Source organism: Microtus pennsylvanicus, chromosome 2, assembly GCF_037038515.1.
Source record: "Microtus pennsylvanicus isolate mMicPen1 chromosome 2, mMicPen1.hap1, whole genome shotgun sequence".
NCBI lineage: Eukaryota > Metazoa > Chordata > Mammalia > Rodentia > Cricetidae > Microtus > Microtus pennsylvanicus.
In genome coordinates this window covers 64569957-64591883 of record NC_134580.1, presented here as the reverse complement: position 1 = coordinate 64591883, position 21927 = coordinate 64569957, and the positions used below count along the sequence as shown (strand labels likewise).

Below are 21927 nucleotides of genomic sequence, written 5' to 3'. Positions count from 1 at the left end.
CTTATAGATATTAAACTACCCTGTGGAGACAGTAACCGGGCTGTTCTAATACGGGGATCCCATCATGCCAGTGGGCTGAGTCCTTACAAAGGGTATGAAGGGGCAGGACCTCTCAGAGTTTAAGTGGTAAAGCCAATTCTTCAAGACCGTGGTCACATCCACGTCCATCTATAAGAACTGTACTTTGAAAGTGTGTAATTATTGGTACAAAAAAGAAACTTCTTGAATTAACTACCTACTCTGTACTCAAAATAGTAACATTAATATTCTGAAACCATGAAAATAGATGTTTAAAATTTTCTAATTCACATGCTTCTACTCCATCTCTCATCTGGTCATTTTAGGACCAAATGGAGTGAGGTTGGTTCTGAAATGATTTTGTAACACTCCTCTAACTACGGGATAATTATTTGTAACACTCCTCTAACTGCGGTGTAATTATTTCAATTGTTCTGCACTCAAGAATCACCTGATTTACATAAATGCTGGTTAAGAACAATAGAAATCCTAAGATACTTAATTAAAATGTCACAGATGATTTAATCCTCTGTCAAAACAGGGATTATTTAAACTTCTATTTCATTTCCTTTAAAAAAATCTTATTTACTTTATTTTCTCCACAGAAACAAAACTGCAATAAATGTCCAAGTATTTCACCAATCAAAACTTTAAAATGACTCTGGTTAACCACAAATTGATTCAAATAGTTATGTACTTTTTCTGAATTTATTTTACTGAGACATGTTTGACAGCAATAGCATCATATAGAAACTGAATTACTTACTGTTCTACAGAATTACAAATCATTTCACTGATAATTTTTCTTAGCCACTCACATTAAAAGGTCACTGAGCCTTAGATGTTAGGTTCTGTTATGTAGTACATTCATTAAACTCACTTCGTGTGTGTGTGCATGTGTGTGTGTGTGTGGTATCTAGAATTCTCATTTTCACACATCTGTTGGACATTGAAAAACCAAAAAAAAACATTCAATTATTTTTAAAAATGCAGAAAAAATAACTTCAACTATTTACCAACTATAAAAGGTAATAGAAAAATTAAGATGAGGAAAAGTAATGAACGTCATAAAGTTTAAGCAGGAGTCCAGTCATCATTTACTGTACTTAGATTACTAAGCATATAATTGCAGTACGAATAAAAATTACCCATTGTCAGATACTGGGGTTCAGCCTGAAGATCAGAAAAGCAAGGTAGCCAATAACTTACTCTTACCTCTACCTCAGACCAAAATGGTGATCCTGCCTCCAGGAATCACAGAATGAAACTGAGATATCTCCTCCCATCTTAAATTCCTCTCTACTGCTGGGAGTAAAGGTGTGTACCACCACTGTTCAGCTTCTATGGCTAACTAGTGTGGCTACTGGGATTAAAGGTATGTACCACCACTGCCTGCTCTGCATGGCTGGCCAGTGTGTCTGTCTTACTCTCTGATATTCAGACAAGCTTTATTTATTAAAACACAAAGGAAATATCACTATATTTCCCCTTTCCTGCCTAAAATAAAAAGGCTATAACTAATATAATAAAAACTATATACAACAACTATATACAATATATACAGGCAATAAATGTATCAATAATGTCTGGTCCATCTGCATCTGACAACTTCAGATAATCTGCTCCATATCTAGCCTACTTTGTGAGCCCAAAGTATTGTACCTAATTTAGTTCCTATCATAACTTGCTTTCTGCGTCTGGTAAACAAGAAAAACTATAACTATCTAGTCTTCAACTCCCTCAGAGACCCAAGAAGAAAATAATATTAACTAAGTAAGAAGTGCAGGCAAGCAACTTTTGAAAATTGTGAGAAATGACAGAAACAGTTGGCTGCCTGGACAGTCACCCAAAGTTCCTCTGCAATATTGGGGGAGCCATCTTCGGCCTATGGGCCTAGAATATCTGATAGACTTTTCTATAAAATAAGGATTTTGAAGGACTGTCTTGCCTTGTCTGGGCAAGATTTGGGAGACACTCTCAAGTGTCCTGCTTGTCTAATTAGGACTGTATATTGTCAGTAGTTAAAACAAGGGCAGTTTCTTACCCAGTGGCTTATATTTGCCACAAAGAAAGCAAACTCCATTAGGAGTTTCCTTGATGCCCATCATCTTCTCTAAAGTAGACTGGTGCTGTCAGTAGCAGACATGTCTCATTATCATAAAAACAGAAAAAAGAGGCTATGTTATTAAAGCATCTTAAATGCCATATTCTATAGATATCTGAAGTGTTTGAAGATGACTTATTTAAATTATATCTTTGTTTCACCTTGAAAACATACCTAATGTGACAAGTTCAATTATAATAGGTGATTAACTACTAACCTGCATTTCCTAAACAATTGGTAATAATAATTTTCAAGGACTAAAAATTTGCATTACATTTTAAATGAGTTGTATAAGTACAATACCTTTAACAAGAGTAGAAATGAATATATAGAACATTCAAAAATTAATCTCAAATTTGTATCAATATATAAAATTTGTATACAATGTGCAAAAGTCCAATCCAACATAAAACATTTAAAACTAGTAGTTGCTTTTTAAAAATAGATTCAATAATCTACCTTTCTATCTTATCTACATTCTCCCTTTCTCTTTCAGAGTAGATTATACCCTTTTATCCTATCTTATACTGACTCTCGAAGGACAGGAGAGCCATGGCTGGTCCCCAGGACCTGAGAGGTCATCCAGTGTGAGGTCATCTGGTGTCTCAGTCTGCCTTAGAAAGATGTATGCCTATCCTCAACCCCCTTTCTCACATTAATGTTTTCTCTGTAACAAAATACGAGTCAGAGTCTAAAGTGAAACCTTTAAAATGAGACTAACAAGCAATATTAAGTACTTACTGTCTTGTTTCGTAACCGAATGATGTCTGAAACAGAGCCAGCTCCGCAGTACTCCATGACAATCCAGAGGTCTGTGTTCTTGAAGTAGCTGCCATAGTACTTCACCACATAGGGGCTGAAGAAAAGGACACTTATGTTCAGTTCATATGCAAAGATTTTTTTCTAAATCCTAATATAAAGTATTCGCAACATTTCATGTTTCAATTAATAAAAGTAATGAGTTATCTTCTATTTACATTGAGTCATCTGCAGCTAGAGCCCAGCAACTGTGTATAATTAGGTTTGACTTCACGGATGAAAAGTTAACAAGATTACAAGCCAGAGGAGGCCCAAGTGTTTCAAGTGATTCCCAACAAAAATAATGCTTCATTTTGGAGAAGTATTTACTACTTAATATTAGAAACAAATGGAAGAATTTTCCTTTAACAAAAACATGTTAAATAAAACTGCTTTTATTAATGCTCAACTTGAAAATGATGTAAATTTCAATTAAGCCAAGCTGGATATTTTTTTCTTTCATGTTGTTCTTCATACCATTCTTGAGAAAAAATCATTTACACAAATAGTATATATTCAATCAATATCATTAACAATTGAAGAGTATTTCTGAACTGACAGTTTAAATCTTCCAGAGAAAAATAAGCTGTTTATACACAAGTTGTTGATAGAAAAACTTAGAATCAAACACTAAACTATATTACAATTACTGATTATTAAATATATGCTACATACATTGGTATATACAGTATCTGTGGAAGAGTCCTTTACTCTGTGTGAATATATGTCACCGTGGTTGGTTTAATGAAGAAGCTGACTGGTCAATAACTGAACGAGGTAAGGTTAGGGGGAGAGCCAAAGAGGAAATGCTGGGAAGAAGGACAGAGTCAGGGTAGCAAGCAGACAAAGAAGAAACAAGATGGACATGCCATACTGAGAAAAGGGACCAAACCATGTGGCAGAGCATAGATAAAAATATGGGTTAATTGAAAATGTAAGAATTAGTAACAACCTGAGTTACTGACTGAGCATTTATAATTAATATTAAGCCTCTATGTAGTTATTTGGGAGCAGCTTCCAGGACAGAAACTTCTGCCTACACTTACCTAATTCAAAAGAAACAGAATATTCAAAATCACAGAAAACACAAATGGGTTAAACTATAAAACAGCACAAACTATGTTGCACACAACTTTATATAAACAAATCTTAAAGGAGGACTAGATCGCAGTGGGACAACCAGAAGATGTGGTAGACAGGATTTCATCTAATTAAAATTATTTTAAAAATTATTCTAGGGGCTGGAGTGATGCTTCTGTGGTTAAAAGAACTGGCTGCTCTTCCAGAGGATCCAAGTTCAATCCCCAACACCCACATGGTAGCTTTACTGTGACTTCAGTTCTATGGGATCTGACACCTTCTTCGGGCCTCCACGGGCACAAGGCACAAATGTAGTGCAGAGACAGACATGCAAGCAAACCACCCACACACATGAAATAAAATAAATAAATCTAAAAAAGAGAAAAAATTTAATAACTCCAACCCATGGGTGGCAAAGAGAGAGAAGATGCTTTGAAAAATGGCCTGGGGAGAAGAGCTAGAAGAACCGCAGTTTGTTCAGAGGACGGCTCGTGTACAGGACGCATCTTGTAATGGCCATTATCAAAGCGTGGCCACTTCACTAGGTGTCAGTGTCAGAGAAATAAAATAGAAGAATAAGATAAGAAAGTGTTACAGGACCAGCGAGATGACTCAGCAGGTAAAGGCTGTTCACCTCCAATCCCCAGGATCTACATGAAAATCTAAAGCTGGCAAGTTCTCCTCTGATCTCTACATGCGCACATGGAAAACACAATCAAAACACACGCAAACAAACAAATGCAAATTTTGCAAAAGGACACAAGAAGACACAACTCAGTGGTCAGGAACATGCACTGCTCTTACAAAGGACCCAAGCTCAGTTCCCTGGATGCAACCTGTGAGCTTTCTCTGGCCTCTACAGGTATCTGCACCAACATTCACACACTAGAGACTGCTAAGTCTCAGAGACAGCAAGCTCCTCCCAGTTCTCCCAGAATCCCTCTGTACCTGTGGCTCCTCCCAGCCCCTCCCTCCCAGGGGCAGAGCTTCCACTTCCCTCTCCCAGCCTGATCCCTGTATAAAAGCCATTTGGGCTACTGCTCTTCCAGCCTCTTGGGTGGTGGTTCCTCTCTTGCTCTTCCTCCCCGTCTTTCCTCTCATGGTCTGATTTAGACTGCCAGCCATGTTCGGCCTGGACTCTTCCCTCTACCTGCTTTCTCCCTTACATCTACGATAAAATCTTCTCCATACTTTAGGAGTAGCCATGTCCTCCTCCTTTTATTTCAATTTTTCATTCACAAAGACATTAAAGAGCCTTGAGACTGTTCAGAATACTTTTTCAGTATACTGAAATACTTAGAACTGTACAAAATCTTCAAGTACAAACAACAGACAGAACAGCTGATACTTAGGGCTGAGCTGTAGCTATTCTATTTTATTAGGCAGCTACTAGGCTGAAATGTAATGTCTTACCCCCACTGTTTCTCGGTTCCCTCTGACTTGCTTCCCCAGGTTATAGGTGCCTCCCCATATCCCCCATTATAATCAATGTTCCATAAAGCTGCCCAGTTGACACAGTTACCTTCCTTTAAACAAAAATAGGCTGATCATACTCTTCTGCTGACTTAGGCAGAGAGAGGGGAAAAAACAAACAAACAAACAAACAAAAAACCTCTGATGGTTCTTCATTACCTAAAGGTTAAAAAAGTTTGAACTGCTCTGTATCAAATACAACATCTTTCAAACTCTACCTCTATATCTCACTTTTCATTATTTCCCATCCTGTGCCTTAAGTTTCAATATAAGTTCAGTTTTGCTGGATGCTGGGAAGAAAAGGCACTACTGAGTTCATGGGTGTTCACGCAACCATTTAACCAAAGCATTTGTTTGGGAACGTAAGAACCCAGTGCAGAGCATGAGAAGCATGGAAACTGCTCCCTTCATCTCACGTCCTCCTTGGTGAACGCTGTGGACACTTTCTAGTCCGGCTGTTCCAGAACCACCTGTGAGCCAGGCCCTCTACCTTACAGGCTCTCTCAAAGCTCTATGCTAGGTGATTATGAAATAGACCAGAGCTGACCCAGTCCATGGTGGATGGGTCATCCCTGGGCTGCTGGTCCTGGTTCTATAAGAAAACAGGCTGACGCTGTCACTAAGACAAAAAGGCAACCCACTGACTGGGAGAAGATCTTCACCAACCCTGCAACTGACAAAGGTCTGATCTCCAAAATATATAAAGAACTCAAGAAACTAGACCGTAAAAGGCTAATCAACCCAATTATAAAATGGGGCACTGAGCTGAACAGAGAATTCTCAACAGAAGGAGTTCAAATGGCCAAAAAACACTTAAGGTCATGCTCAACCTCCTTAGCAATCAGGGAAATGCAAATCAAAACAACTTTAAGATACCATCTTACACCTGTCAGAATGGCTAAAATAAAAAACACCAATGATAGCCTTTGCTGGAGAGGTTGTGGAGAAAGGGGTACACTCATCCATTGCTGGTGGGAATGCAATCTTGTGCAACCACTTTGGAAATCAGTGTGGCGGTTTCTCAGGAAATTCGGGATCAACCTACACCTGGACCCAGCAATACCACTCTTGAGAATATACCCAAGAGAGGCCCTATCATACAACAAAAGTATATGCTCAACTATGTTCATAGCAGCATTGTTTGTAATAGCCAGAACCTGGAAACAACCTAGATGTCCTTCAATGGAAGAATGAAGAAAGTATGGAATATATACATATTAGAGTACTACTCAGCAGTAAAAAACAAGGACTTCTTGAATTTTGCATGCAAATGGATGGAAATGGAAAACACTATCCTGAGTGAGGTAAGCCAGACCCAAAAAGAGGAACATGGGATGTACTCACTCATATTTGGTTTCTAGCCATAAATAAAGGGCATTGAGCCTATAATTCGTGATCCTAGAGAAGCTAAATAAGAAGGAGAACCCAAAGAAAAACATATAGGCATCCTCCTGAATATTAACCTTCATCAGGCGATGAAAGGAGACAGAAACAGAGTCCCACATTGGAGCACCGGACTGAAATCTCAAGGTCCAAATTAGGAGCAGAAGGAGAGAAAGCACGAGCAAGGAACTCAGGACCACGAGGGGTGCACCCACACACTGAGACAATGGGGATGTTCTATCGAGAACTCACCAAGGCCAGCTGACCTGGGTCTGAAAAAGCATGGGATAATACCCAACTCGCTGAACATAGTGGACAATGAGGACTGCTGAGAAGTCAAGAACAATGGCACTAGGTTTTGATCCTACTGCACGTACTCGCTTTGTGGGAGCCTAGGCAATTTGGATGCTCACCTTACTAGACCTGGATGGAGGTGGGTGGTCCTTGGACTCCCCACAGGGCAGGGAACCCTGACTGCTCTTCGGGCTGATGAAGGATGGGGACTTAATTGGGGGACGGGGAGGGAAATGGGAGGCGGTGGCGGGGAGGAGGCAGAAATCTTTAAGAAAGAAAGAAAGAAAAAAAAAGAAAGAAAGAAAGAAGAAAAAAACAGGCTGAGCAAGTCATGGTGAGCAAGTCGGTAAGCAGCTCCCCTCCATGGCCTCTGCACCAGCTCCTGCCTCCAGGTTCCTGCCCTGCTTGAGTTCCTGTCCTGACTTCTTCAATGATGAACAGTGACATGGAAGCATAAGCCAAATAAACCCTTTCCTCCCCAAGCTGCTTCGATCACGGGATTTAAACAGAGCAAAACGTAACTAACAGGGGCTGGAGAGATGGCTCAGTGGTTAAGAGCAATGGCCACTCTTCCAGAGGACCCAGAGCACCCACATGGCAGCTCACAACTGTCTATAATTCCAGTTCCAGGGGATCTAACACCTTCACACCAATGCATATAAAATAAAGTTAAATATTTAAAAAGAGAGAGACCCTAAGACACAACTTCAGAAAATAAACTACATACTCTTCAGAAAGATCTTTGAATACTAATATTCTTATTCATAATTTAGAATAGTGTTAGCTACGGGATGATCAAGAGTATCCTCACTGGCCAGGAGTGGTGGTGCAAGCCTATAATCCCAGCATTAGGAAATTAAGGTGGGAGGCGTGGGAGTTCCACGGTGAGTGTGAGGCCAGCCACAACACTGAAATAGAAGATCGTGCCCACTGTAAAGCACAGACCTGGAGATTTTACATGAATTGTCTTTTGTCACCTAGCTACCTCAGAACCAGGATGAGAGCGCACATTTACTGACCCCAGTGTTCTTAGTACTTCTAGATCCTGACACAGTATTTGTTCAATAGGAAATGATTTATAAGTGCTTGTTGAATGAGTCAGTTTACAAAAAACAATTCTATATCAGATAGGGCAGAACATGTCTATCATTCCATAACTCAGAAGGCTGAAGCAGAAGGATTCCAAATTTGAGGCCAGTCTAGGCTACAGGGAAGTTCAAGCCCAGTCTTAGGCTATATAGGAAACTCTGCATAGAAAAACAAGAACAAAAAAAAAAAAAGAAAACAAGAACAAAAATGTAATACAGAATTAAGACGAGCTACTTAATATAAAAAACACAATATCCATCCATAAATTTTCCTGAAGACAGAAAGGTTGGTTATTCCCCTCCCTGTATTCTTCTATATCATCCCTGTTTCCTAGCAAAGAGCTGTAAGTCCAAAGGGCAATTCAACAAAGTTACCCTCAAGTTCTTTAATACTGGTCTTGTTTCCAATGCGATGTCATGACGTAACAATTTACATAGGCAAAAAATACATCTTATTATAGAACTAATAAAAGTCATCAAAACGAACACAAGGAATGAAATGTTTTCATACCTGTCACATTGTTGCATTATGGAAATTTCTTTAATTATTTCCTGAAGATCTGACTCAACAGGTACTTGCTTAATTGCAACAACTTGACCAGATTCTTTATGTATTGCTTTAAAAACACTTCCATAAGACCTTAAAAAGAAAGCCAAGACATTATTTTTTTCATATCAAACATTGTATTAAAGACTACTGTGACTTTTATGCACATTTTGCATACTGTATTTTCTAACTTAAATCATCATGTAAATGATCAAAAGCAAAAGTGAAAAAATAAGTTAATGAAGCAGCTTTACTGTTCAAATTACAAACTTAAAAGTTATTATATAAAAAGAAAATGAGTTGCTATTTTTTTATGGTTAGGTGGAGCAAGATGTGGAGGAGAGGGAAGGAGGCAAGCAGACTAACTTACGGTTTGTCAATTCAAATGCAGCTTAAAGAGATAGAAAAGGAAATTACAAGCATGAAAATTAAGAACAATCCACGCCCAAGTCTCAGGTTAAGAGAAAAAGATCAATCGAGCAAAAGTCCCAGGAAGACTTTCACTGTGAACCTTTTTTTTTTCTTTTTTGATTCTTTTGAGACAGGATCTCATGCAGCCCAGGATGACCTTAGACATACTGTACAGCCAAGGATGATCTTATATTCCAAAGAGTGGGATTTCAAATGGGCACCACAACACCCAGCTACTGTGAACCATTTAACACTAAAGTAAGTAGAGAATCCTCAGCCAAAGCCCCTTCAAACGCTTTTTTCCATATTGTCCCTTCAAGAGAAAGACCACATGCTCATTCACATAAAAGGACTTAATCTCCACTTCAGCTCTTGAAAGTCTGTCAACTAAATATTCAGTACTTTACAGAGCAGACACAATGAAGAAAGAAGACCTCTGTAATTTAATTATCAGCTCCAAACCAAGGTTTACAGCTACTGAGTTCTAAAAGAACACCAGGTACTATGACAGGGTTTTATAAGCATCATCAAGGTTTTTTCTCTCTCTATTATAAGAAAAAATATAATTCACATCACTGAAAGATGAGGATACAGACTCATAACTAACAGGTCCACACTTCATCTTCTGACTCCAGAGACCATGGTCTTCTCATGACATTGCTTCCTCAGAAAAGAACAAGACATAGAGGTTCCCTGTGTTTCCTAACATTATAAGCACGCAATAATCACTCCCAAATTTACAATGTTTAAAATAAGTAGCATTGTCACAAGCAGTCAAGAAGATGGTTAACCAAATGAATCGATACTACATCCTGCTGCTTAGGCTCTCAGAAGAGACTTCATACAGTATGATAACAGTCACACTTGGGGAAAGAGGTGGCTGTATCTTTCCTCAAAAACTAGGGTAGAGGCCGGGTGGTGGTGGCGCACGCCTTTAATCCCAGCACTCGTGAGGCAGAGGCAAGCGGATCTCTATGAGTTTGAGGCCAGCCTGGTCTATAGTGTGAATTCTAGGACAGCCAGGGCTACACAGTGAAACCCTGTCACAAACAAACAATTGAGTGGGGGGTGTATGTATATACAGAGAGGGGGGGAGAGAAAGGGAGAAGGAGGGAGGGAGAGGGAGAGAGATTACTTCTCTAAAAGGCAGTGTTATCATATCTATCATAATCTGATTTTTAAAAATTGACATTAATTGCCAAATTGAATTGGTATTAGTAGTACTCAGCTCCAGCAAACATACTCCAGCTGACGAGACGATGCTGTCATTATCCAAGAGACACTTTCCTGTATTTGTACTCACCCTTCTCCAAGCTTCTCCAACACATCAAACACTTCTTCAGGCTGCTTAGTCAAACTGTCTTCACTCAGCTTTTTTAGCTTACTGATAAGATTTAAAAAGAAAAGAAAGAAAATACTTCCTTAAAAGCTTTTACAAAAAAATGTAATAAGCATCTAATCAGGTGTTCAAAATCAAATAATATGAAAGCTATAAAGCAAACAGTCTCCATCCAAGTGGTGTCCCTCATGTGCCCAGGCAGCACACACTGATACAAACCTCTTCCATTAGTATAGAACTAAAAGGTTACTAATTGAACTTAAGCAAAGACAACGTTTCCGAAGTATTTGTCAAGTGAAAACACATGATGTACTTTGTTAAACAATTTATGTTTTCTGCCATTTGTTATTATTTCCTCTTTCTGGTATTTTAAATAAAAAACATCTTTTCATGTATGGTTTAATTTAAAATAATTTTTACATTGCCTGCTTTCAACACTCTTGGCTGAAAACAAGTTTTCATGTTGAGAAGTTGATCTAGGGCTGGAAGTACTGTTGTAGAATATGATTGTAAGGGGGTTACTTTTGTTTACACTGTGGAACATTGGTTTAATGATGTAAAGATGTGTTGCTTTTGTTTCTGCTGCGATTGTTTAACTCTGTGAAGCTGTGGTTCTTTGTCCAGAATACCTGATGGTTTAATAAAGAGCGGAATGCCCAAGAGCAAGGCAGGAGAAAGGTAAGAGGGGCTGGCAGGTGGAGAGAATAGGAGCAAGAAAGGAGGAGAGTATCAGGGGCCAGACACCCAACCAGACTCGGAGTAAGAGTGAATGGAAGATATACAGAAGTAAGAGAAGGAAAAGGCTCAGAGGTAAAAGGTAGTTGGAATAATATAAGTTTAGAAAAACTGGTAAGAAATAAGCCAAGCTAAGGCTGGACATTTATAAGACTGAATAAGACTCCATGTGTGACTGATCTGGAAGCTGGGTGGTAGGTACCCCAAAGAGTAAAGACAGAGTATAGAAATGGGATAAAAGAGTGGATTGTTTGACTTCTCGAATTTTGCATGCAAATGGATGGAAATAGAAAACACTATCCTGAGTGAGGTATCCCAGACCCAAAAAGATGAACATGGGATGTACTCACTCATAATTGGTTTCTAGCCATAAATAAGGGTCACGGAGTCTACAATAGATGAATCTAAAGAAGCTAAGTAAGAAGGTGAACCCAAGGAAAAACATATAGTTATCCTCTTGGCTAAGGGAAGTAGACAAAATTGCCGGGGAGAAAATTGGGATCTTGGGGGTGGGGTGGGATGGGGGTAAGGGGAGATGGGGAGAGAAAAGTGAGAAGGGAAGGAGGGGGGGCCTTGGGGAAACAGGAGGATTGGGATAAAGGAAGGTTGGACAGGGGAGCACGGAACCACAATTCTTAGTTAAGGGAGCCACTTTAGGGTTGGCAAGAGACCTGACCCTAGAGGGGCTCCCAGGTGCCCAAACCGAGGTCCCCAGTTAGTTCCTTGGGCAGCTGAGGATAGGGAACCTGAAATGACCCTATCCTAGAGCAATACTGACGAATATCTTGCATATCATCATAGAACCTTCATCTGGTAATGGATGGAGATAGAGACAGAGACCCACACTGGAGCACTGGACTGAGCTCCCAAGGTCCCAATGAGGAGCAGAAGGAGGGAGAACATGAGCAAAGAAGTCGGGACCACGAGGGGTGCACCCACCCACTGAGACAGTGGAGCTGATCTATTGGGAGCTCACCAAGGCCAGCTGGACTGTGTCTGAAAAAGCATTGGATAAAACTGGACTCTCTGAACATGGCGAGCAATGAGGGCTGATGAGACACAAAGGACAATGGCACGGGGTTTTGATCCTATGTAATGTGCTGGCTTTGTGGGAGCCTAGCCAGTTTGGATGTTCACCTTCCTAGATATGGACGGAGGGGGGAGGACCTAGGACTTACCACAGGGCAGAAAACCCTGACTGCTATTTGGACTGGAGAGGGAGGGGGAAAGGAGTGGGGGGAGGGGGAGAAGGGTGGGAGGAGGGGGAGGGAATTGGGAGGCTGGGAGGAGGTGGAAACTTGTTTTTTTTCTCCTTTTCTCAATAAAAAAAGAAGGAAAAAAAAGAGTGGATTGTTGAGTCTACTTTTGAACAACCACTAGTCTCAAATATTTTACACTGGTATGGATTACTGTATAATGATATAAATTTAAAGTTATTGTTGTTATACTGTGTATATGTTTCTATTCTTGTTTAAGGTATTGTACCTATGCAGTCAAACTTCCTAATAGTGCAATTCCCCAAGAGCCAAGCATTCAAACACATAAACTATGGAGGCAATCCTATTAAATCCTATTAAAACCACCACAGTTTGTTTTCCTCTTTATGTATGTGAGTACTTCACCTGTACTGTATACACGTACCACATGGATGCCCTCAGAGGCCAAAAGAGGATGTTACATTCCTTGGAAATGAGCTGCCATCTGGGTACTAAAAACCAAAGAGTAGCAAGACCCCCTCTCACCCCAGCCACTTGCAGCAGGCAAGGCAGCAGACCCTCCCCTTTACCAGCTGCAGCTGGAAAGCGGGCCCTGTACCTCATCTGGGCAGCACAGTAGAGCTGTGGGATGGGGGACAGTGAACCAGACAAAATCATGACTTCAGAGATTTGGCACTGTCTCTCATCTGCCATATGGTGGCATGTGCGAGAAAGAGACACCCCCCACCCTGCCACCTGAGGCCGGTGGAAGAGCTGGTCCTAAGCTCTAAAGAGCAGGAGAGCTGTCCCTGTCCCTCACCAGCTGCAGCACTTGGGATAGTGGCCCATGGCCCCTTCATCTCGCCTGGGTAACACATAGAGCCTGCCCTGATGGTTTTGGGGTTAATGAGCTAACCCTGAGGACATGAGAGCAGAAGAACCAGTCCCACCTCTTGCTCATCACTGCACAGGGCAAACTAGCCAGGGCAATGCCAGAGAGCTCACTGTGGTGGTGAGGACGGGGGAGAGCTAGTGGGCCGACCAACCCTGCATCTATCCATGCGCTGACCCATCCCAACATGCACCCCATCTGTAACCTGCTGGAGCACTTAAAGGGGCACCTCCTGCAGATCAAAGCTGCAGGACTCCATGACACAGGGCAACAAGAGAAAATCCAAGAGAAGCCCAAAGAGAGCCCAGCATTGATGGTGTAGCAGAAACCAGAGGACTCAAACCAGACCAACGACCCTTTGCAACGAATACTTGCAATTAAAGACATAAGGACTAATGAGAAAGAAAAGAGAGAGTAGCAAGCGCTCATAACCAGAGTTATCTCTCCAGCCACAGGTTTTTAAAAGGTTAAAGAATGTAGCAGTGTTTAATGGTTCTTTTCCCACTTCTTGTATGATTCCTGGTGCCAGACATCTTGTCATGGAGGACGTGGACATTTGTGTATCTTCTTTAGAGAAGTTTTCTTTTCAAGTCCTTTACTCTTGATTCTTTTTGTCGCAACTTAAGGGAAAGTGGCAATGGTTCTTTAAGTGTTTACAGAACACAGAAGAAAGGCTGTGAGGTCTGGATTCTTTGTCACTAAGATCCTCGCAGGCAGTGGGATTCACTGTGCTGCTTCCCTAACCCCCGGTGACCTTCTTTACTTCTGTGCTGTCAATGGAAATGTCCCCATCTTCTTCATCTTACCGACTGTTCTTTTTCTCTAATTTGATAAGAGTTTGTCAATTCTGTCTTTTTAAAGATTCAGCTCTTCGTTGACCTTTTGTATTTAGTTTCTATTTCTATTCCAGTCATTTATACTTTGCTATTTATGATCTATCTCTGTCAGCTAATTTGAATTTGTTCTTGTTCGCCCAATGCTCTGAGCTGAAATCTTAAGATGTTTATTTGACATCTTTCTGTTTATTTTTTTATTTAGGTTACTTGCCCTAGTTGCAGCTTTTGAAGACATAAAGGAGGCTTTCTATTCAGCCAGTTCTAGCTCCCCAGTCTCGGGCACATTGTCCGAATGCATACCTCAAAGCTGGAGGCTGCAGCTACATGTTGCTAGGGCATCGCAACACAGCACTTCTCAGGACCTGAGTTTGTTCTCTGCCATGGCTTTAGAATCAAAATATTCTCAACAAGAAACATTCTCTAGGCTATACACAGTGATAAATATGACTTGAATCTACAACAGCAAATGTCTTTTCTATGTCAACTACCGGAAGTACATTTTTATTCAACTAATAAAATTCAGGGGTCATTTTTTTTCTGCTCCTTTTTGCTTTTCAGAAGCTAAACAATTTATAAACGTTCAGTAAATGTTTATCTCTAGACTCTTGTGTACCCAAGTGAAAGCTGTCCTTGTAAGCCCTTGGAGAGTAATGAATATCCCTAAAGACACAGGCAATACCACAACCCCATATTCTAAACATTTTGGGAATTATCTTCAAAGACATACACTTTACAACTTATATTTTATTTAATTGCCCTGTAGCCCCCAAAAAAGTACTATTACAGCCACCATTTTACAAATACACTAAGACAGAAAAGTACAATAACTGGCCGGGCAGTGCAGAAAAGCTGTGGTTCCCAGAACTAAGCTCCATAATGTGCTGACCATTAGAAAATGTATTAACTCGGGGAACTAAGTTAATTATTGCCACTACAATGGCCTAAACCACCTAAGAAAACAGATAAAGTAGAAGAAACTTTCAGAAAATAAAAGTGTTGTTAGCTCTGTCTCCTCTCAGACTGGGCTCTTTGCCCAAAAAAAAAAAAATCTATTAAATGATAGTTTCCTGACAAGGAGCTAAAAGAGAAAAGATTTGATTCCTTGATTCCTTTCTCTGCTTCCTCCTTAAACTCTGGTTTTGTTTTCTGAGAATGAATTTTATTAACAATCAGCTGGAAAGTGACATCATTCCTTTTTAATATCTTATAAGAAACTTACATGAGGCTAGATATTCCCTGCCATGAAGCATTTTACTGCCGTCAGTTTCCTGATTACTAATTTTCCAAAATCTGTCGGTCCAGAAAATATAGACAAAACAGACTTGAAAATGCACACTGTAAATCCAGCACAGGGGCCGTCCTCCTTACACAGCAAGTTCAAGGCCAGCCGTGGCTACAGACATATTGACTTAGAGGGGAGCTTGCTTCTATATGGCACTTAACACAGTCACCATGATGTGCCCATGGATCCACCACAGAGAGAAGAACATAAGCTGTCAAAGGCACTCTTTTCACGTCACACCTAGTCCTCGTTTACTCCCCCAAACCTCAAACACTAACCACTTATCCATCACTGAAATAGCACCCAAGATCAACACCCAACAGAACCTTCACGTCATTTCTCATTCAGTGCCGTATACAGGTGTCATCAACAAGCAGTCTGTACAGACAGACATCTCTCTGCTTGACCCCTCAGTGCTATCCAACTACACAGCAATGTCACCCGGGGTCACCTCTGCTGTGGGACAATCCTCTTGTACACTGCAAAGATTTGTCACTCGGATTGGTTTAATAAAACGCTTATTCGCCAGTAGCCAGGCAGGAAGTATAGGCAGAGCGACCAAACTCAGGATGATGGGAAGGAGGGCAGTCAGGAGGTGCCAGCCACACGCAGAGGGAGCAGGAGATGAACGTGCCTTGCTAACAAAAACACTGCCACACAGCAGAGCATAAATAAAAAATGTGGGTTAAAGTGTAAGAGTTAGCTAGTAACAAGCCTGGCCTATCGACCCAGCATGTACGGTTTATATTAAGCCTCCGAGTCAATTATTTGGAAAGTGGCTGCCAGGTATTTAGGAACAGGCAGGTGAGAGAAACGTCTTCTCTATGTTCCATGGCGGTTCCATTCCTTAGAATCTTTTTAATCTCTAGAAAAACATATCAAATTTTGTTCAAAGCAATAAAATATCTTCAGTCTCTATAATCTAAACTGTGTAGGTGTTGAAAATGTAAGAACTCTAAAGTCCTCTACATTTACTTTGTACACAGATACACTTTTAATTACAGAAGAAACAGCAAGCTAAAACTCTATTCAAACCTTAAGTCCTGAAATCTGACCTTACCAATAATAGTAAGTCTTTTATTTTTCTAGACTCTGCACTTCCAAGTAGTTACCTAAAACATTTAAAGGTGAAACCGAGAGTTCAGATCAGAGTAAACAGAGAACAGTGAAAGTCTACAGTCTCTAGTGTGCCATGAGTCCATACATACCCAACTTCTGACTCAAAACTTTACAAATACATGTGATTTATACATTATCCGCAGAAAGGAGCTCTGTCTTAATCAATGCTCTATTACTGTAAAGAACACCATAACCACGGGAACTCTTATAAAGGAAGACATTTGGCTAGGACTGGCTTACAGTTTGGAGGTTTAATCCATTATCATCCTGGCGGGAAGCATGCTGGCAAAAGGAGACATGGTGCTGAAGGAGCTGAGAGTTCTACATCTGAATCCTCAGGCAGCAAGGACAGCCACTGGACCGGGCTTGAGCTTTTGAAACCCCAAAGCTCACCTCCAGTGACACACTTTCTCCAGCAAGGCCACACATACTCCAACAGGCCACACCTTCTAATAGTGTCACTCCCTAATGACCAAGCATTCAAATATATGAGCCCATGAGGGCCATTCCTATTAAAACCACTAGCTCAAAATTGTTAGTGCCATCATATTTGACAGAATGTACTGGCATTTGAAAGACTTACTGGGTTCTCCTACCTACAATTAGTGCCAGGATTAGAGTTTTAATATACCATTTTTCACCAAAAATAAACCAGAGCTTCTTGGAAAAATGGTAAACTCCAAATCTGGAAGAGGAAATATACCAAATGAGTCTTAAGTGTTTTGTCCCAGTTGGCAAGAAAATAATCAAAGCCCCTCAGGGCTGTATTCTCTCCTAAAATGACTGACAAAGGATGGGACAGTCTGAGCTTAAAGATAGGAACTGCAGCAGGTGAAAATCCATCCGCCCTCAACAGCACCTTCCTTGTGAAGGAAGAGACCTGAGTCATTACCTTAAGCCAGGCATAAGAAGTAACAGGAAAGAAGCAAGCTTCTGTCCTGTATGCTTGTATAAATGACACCACTGGGAGAACCGAACAGAAAGTGAGAGGAAGTGGCTTATAAATACAATCCAATATCAAATGAAATCAAAATAGTCAAGACAGATTTTCACCATTCTGCAACACCAATAAATTAAAAGAAATAAACACTAACCATTAGCAGCTGCAATCCAGACAACCTTAGTTCAATGAGAAGACGGACAGAGGGCTAAAGGGACAGGGGCTCCTGTTGTAACTACAGGTTATTCTGTGAATGCCAACATAATGCTACTTTGTGGAGAAGTGTTTCTGCCTGGTCATTAGAAATGTGTCTATCTTAGAGCAGCTTACCTGCAATACAGCTGTTCTGTGCAGTGTTTGGTACCGCAGTGAAAAGGCTTCTTTACACAGCAGGTCACCATCACATCTGAACATACCTAAAACAAGTTAGCTATGCTTCTATTCTTTAATCCGGTTAAAGCAAGAAGGGGAAAAAACACGAAGCTAGTGCCCATTGTCTCCTACTTACTTGCTTCCTCTTTGGAGGGAATCCCCTAATATCACACTTCAGATTGATACCAATAATTTTTCTGGCAGTGTGGAATTCCAAGACAAAGATTATTGCCAACCCTGTGCTTTTACTTCCCCCAACCCTAACTTCCAAGTTGCTCAAACACAAACAAGAAGTCAGGATTTATTCTGCCTTCTTCATTCACTACACATTGGCTATCAGTGAATATTTCATTTCTAAATCCAAAATATAAATAAATCTGTCCACTTCTCCTCCTCTCTCCACTGCCTGTTTCTCTGTGTGCACTCTTATTTTATGTTTTATGAGTGTTTTGCTTACATAAATGTATGCACATTGTGTGCATGCCTGGTGCCTACAGAGGCCAGAAGAGGGAGTTAGATTGCATAGAACTGATTTTCAGAGAGTTGTGAGCTGCTGCGTAGGTGCTGGGAAACAAACTCAGGTCCCCTGCAAGAGCACTGAGTGTTTTTAACGGCTGAGGCAGCTCTCCAGCCTCTGTTTTTATTATAAACCCTTCATAATCTGCCCAGAGTAAACATAATAGTCTTTTTAAAATGTAAGTTTCTTAAAACCCTCCTTTAAACCCTTTAATGACAGCCCACAACATCCTGGTTTAATCCACATTCCTTCCATCACTGGCATCACTGCCTCTGCCCGTCTCTGACATCATCCCAACCACTTTCTCCCATTTACAACCCAGCCATAATGGCCTCATTTCAATCCCCCTTCAGGCATTTGCATAGCTTTCCCTCTGCCACCAGCACCAGCACCACCGCTGCCACAACTGCCGCCCTCCAATTGAATTTCTCAATGTCCTGTTGCATCTACAAATCACCCCATCAGAAAAGCCTCCTTCCACTTCCCTAGGAGAGTTCCAGCTGCGTGTGTGTGTGTGTGTGTGTGTGTGTACGCGCGCGTGCGTGCGTGCACACGCGCACCTACACATGCACGTACTCACTACTTCCCACTCATCACTCAGAGAGCAATCAATCAATAATTACTGAATGTATGAATAATAAGTATACATGTGAAGCCAAGTCCAAAAGCTGTAAGCGATGAGTGATCACTAAGAAAACCAGTGTCACAAGAAACAGGAGAAGGAACAACTGACATATTATGTGGCTCAAGAGAGGCAGAATTCAGAAAATTTTCTGTTATCTTCAGTTTGTCTTCCTCAAATAATATAATTACTCAATGAAGTTCAACGAGTGCAACTTGCATTCCTTTCTAATTATAGTACGCTCGGTCTGATGATTTCAGAGAACTAAAGTGACCTGTATAATATTCTATGTCTTAAATAGGATATTTAAAACATCCTTGGAACAAACACTTAACAATTTCCCCAATACACATGTGTGTATCCACATTCTGAGTACTGGAAATTTTATTCACCTTTATTTACAAAGATGTCACATGAATCCATAGATAAATTCAAAACCCAGCAATGGTAACTGTACAATTAATTATCAGTTATCATCCTGGCAACCCTCATTTTCCTCTGAAGTTAATTTTTAAGACAAAATCTTTGATGTACTTTCAAAAACTCAAAGTAATCTGAACTTTAATATCATCGTACATAATAAACATCACTTCAGACATGTCTTGCTATTTCCATTCATTCAACTTGAAACTACAGTGTTATTATAAGAAAACATTTTAAATATAGACTCTTTGTTCTAAAAGCTTTGAGCTTCTTGAAATTAGAATAATCCTAATATACGAGACAAGAAAAACCACAGCAAGGAGGAAGCTTGGAGCCAAAAAGACAATCTAGCAGAGAGCATGCATTTCCTCTCAGGAAGGAAAATGGAAAGAGCCGAGAGCCTTCATCATTAAAGATGGTGGAGCCATAGAGTCAGAAAATGAGGTCCCAGCATCCTTTGCCTCACAGCAAACGTCACACATCACATAGTCCTTTGTAAACCATCAAGTATCACAGATCATCATTTCACATTTCCCACCCTTAAACTGGGCATACAGAATTAGTCCCCAAACAGTAATTTTATATATTAGTATCCTTGGTCTCCATCAACTTTTCCCTTCCTAAAATCTTAAAAGAATGTTTCCACAGCATCTTAAGTCATCACAGAACCACCAGTCTGGGCGCCCTGGCAATGTCATCACCTCTACCAAGTATGACGGAGATGGTGATGAAGTCAGTCCCTGACCAGCACTAAAATACATACCAACCATGGTTTTTCAAACCATAAATAACTCACTAGTGAATCATGAAAATAATTTGGTATAAGACCATATTTTTTAATGAAATGAACAAAAAATAGAAATCAGAAAATAGATTTCATAAAACTTCTATTTGAGATATAGACACACATGCATAGGAATTGCTATATTTATGTTTCAAAACATGTATTTTGAAAGTCAATGTATGGTCGGTCACCTGATGTGACATCTCTATTACAACAAAGACTTCTTTCAAACTAAGTTTTCTTAAGTCTTCAAATTCTAACCACTCACTTTTCCCCCATCACTCCAAACTAGAGGGATTCAACTTAAGCTTTTTAATTTTAATTCAAGAATATCATAGGTGAGTGCACTGTACTTAAATAATTTCTACCTCCCCATTCCCCAACCCCCTCTCAAATTTACAACCTCTTCTTCTGTAATTATTATTGAATGTATATATATATATAATACATAGGTATAATATTAAACACACATAACATGCAAACAACCTAATGAATCCAATTGACTGTTGCCCATCTGTGCTTAGTGCTGATCACTTAGGGTTGGGCAAACAGAGTTTGTCCTGAGGAAAACCCTCGCTCGATGGCTCTGGACAATCTACGACTCTTCATCTAGGGATGGGGCCTTGTGAACTTTTCCTCCACCCATGCTGGCATGTCAGCAGGTATGGTCTCACACAGACCCTATGCAGGTAACCATATTGATGAGAGTTCATAATGCAGTGTCTTGTTATCATGTGCAGAAGACACACTCTAGCAGTCCTCTGTCACCTGGTTCTCTCCATCCCCTCTTTCATGGCATTTCCTGAGCCTTAAGTGCAGGAGCTGCAATAGATGCATCCCATTTGAGGCTGAGCATTCCCTACCACCTATCCTCAGCATTGGGACTCACAACTGTGACCAGCTGGGAAGCTCTGTAACAGCCTCCATCTGCTGGCTGCAAAAACGCAACTTCTTCAGTCAAGGACAAGATTGGCACTTAACTATAAGTATTTAGAAAGAGGTTGGAAATTATAGTAACTTGGGAAAATGATAGTAATAGGTTCTCCTCTAGGGTGTACAGCCTCTCCAGCCATGGGCTCTTAGCTAGGTTTACAGCACTAGACATGATGTCTCCCCCTACTGAGCAGATGCTAAGTCCAATTAGGCAGTTGTTGGTAGCCCCAAGACATAAGTGCCACTATTGCCCTGTTGGGGATAACTTGTCCACAGGTCTTGTTATGGCTCTCAGGCTTCAGAGATATGGAGGACTGCTGATAACTCCTCTCCTGTGGCAGCTTGCATAGCACCTTCTATCTGTGAGGGCCAACCCTCCAGGAGGAGGCCTCCAGGTCAATACCAGTTTGATTTCTCCAAGTCCTGGACCAAAGGGTGTGGTGTCTTCAGCAATTAGGGTCTTGCCTTCAAGTTTTGGCAAAGAAGCAAGAGCAATGGCAATCTCTATATTGTTTGGGAGGAGTCTTAGTTAGGGTTTCTATTGTTGTGAAGAGACGCCATGAACACAGAAACTTTTATAAGGGAAAACATTTAATTGGAGTGGCTCACTTACAGTTCAAAGGTTCAGGCCATTATCATGGCTGGGAGCATGGCAGCATGCAGGCACACGTGGTGCTGGAGAAGGAGCTGAGAGTACATCTTGTAGGCAACAGGAAGTGGTCTCAGACACTGGGTTGTAAT

General features: G+C 40.6%; 1 protein-coding gene across 2 annotated transcripts in view; it reads right to left on the bottom strand.

The window, feature by feature from the left end:
• Stk3 (serine/threonine kinase 3) overlaps positions 1-21927 on the bottom strand; it is a 212174-nt gene that overhangs the window by 183766 nt on the left and 6481 nt on the right. Inside the window, exons 2-4 of one of the 2 annotated variants that reach the window (XM_075961214.1) lie at positions 10500-10580; positions 8750-8878; positions 2864-2978 (exon numbers count right to left, since the gene is read on the bottom strand). In XM_075961214.1, the coding sequence (XP_075817329.1) occupies positions 2864-2978; positions 8750-8878; positions 10500-10580 (325 nt within the window). Of the gene's footprint in view, positions 1-2863; positions 2979-8749; positions 8879-10499; positions 10581-21927 lie in introns of those variants that run through there. The other variant, XM_075961213.1, reaches the window with a different exon arrangement.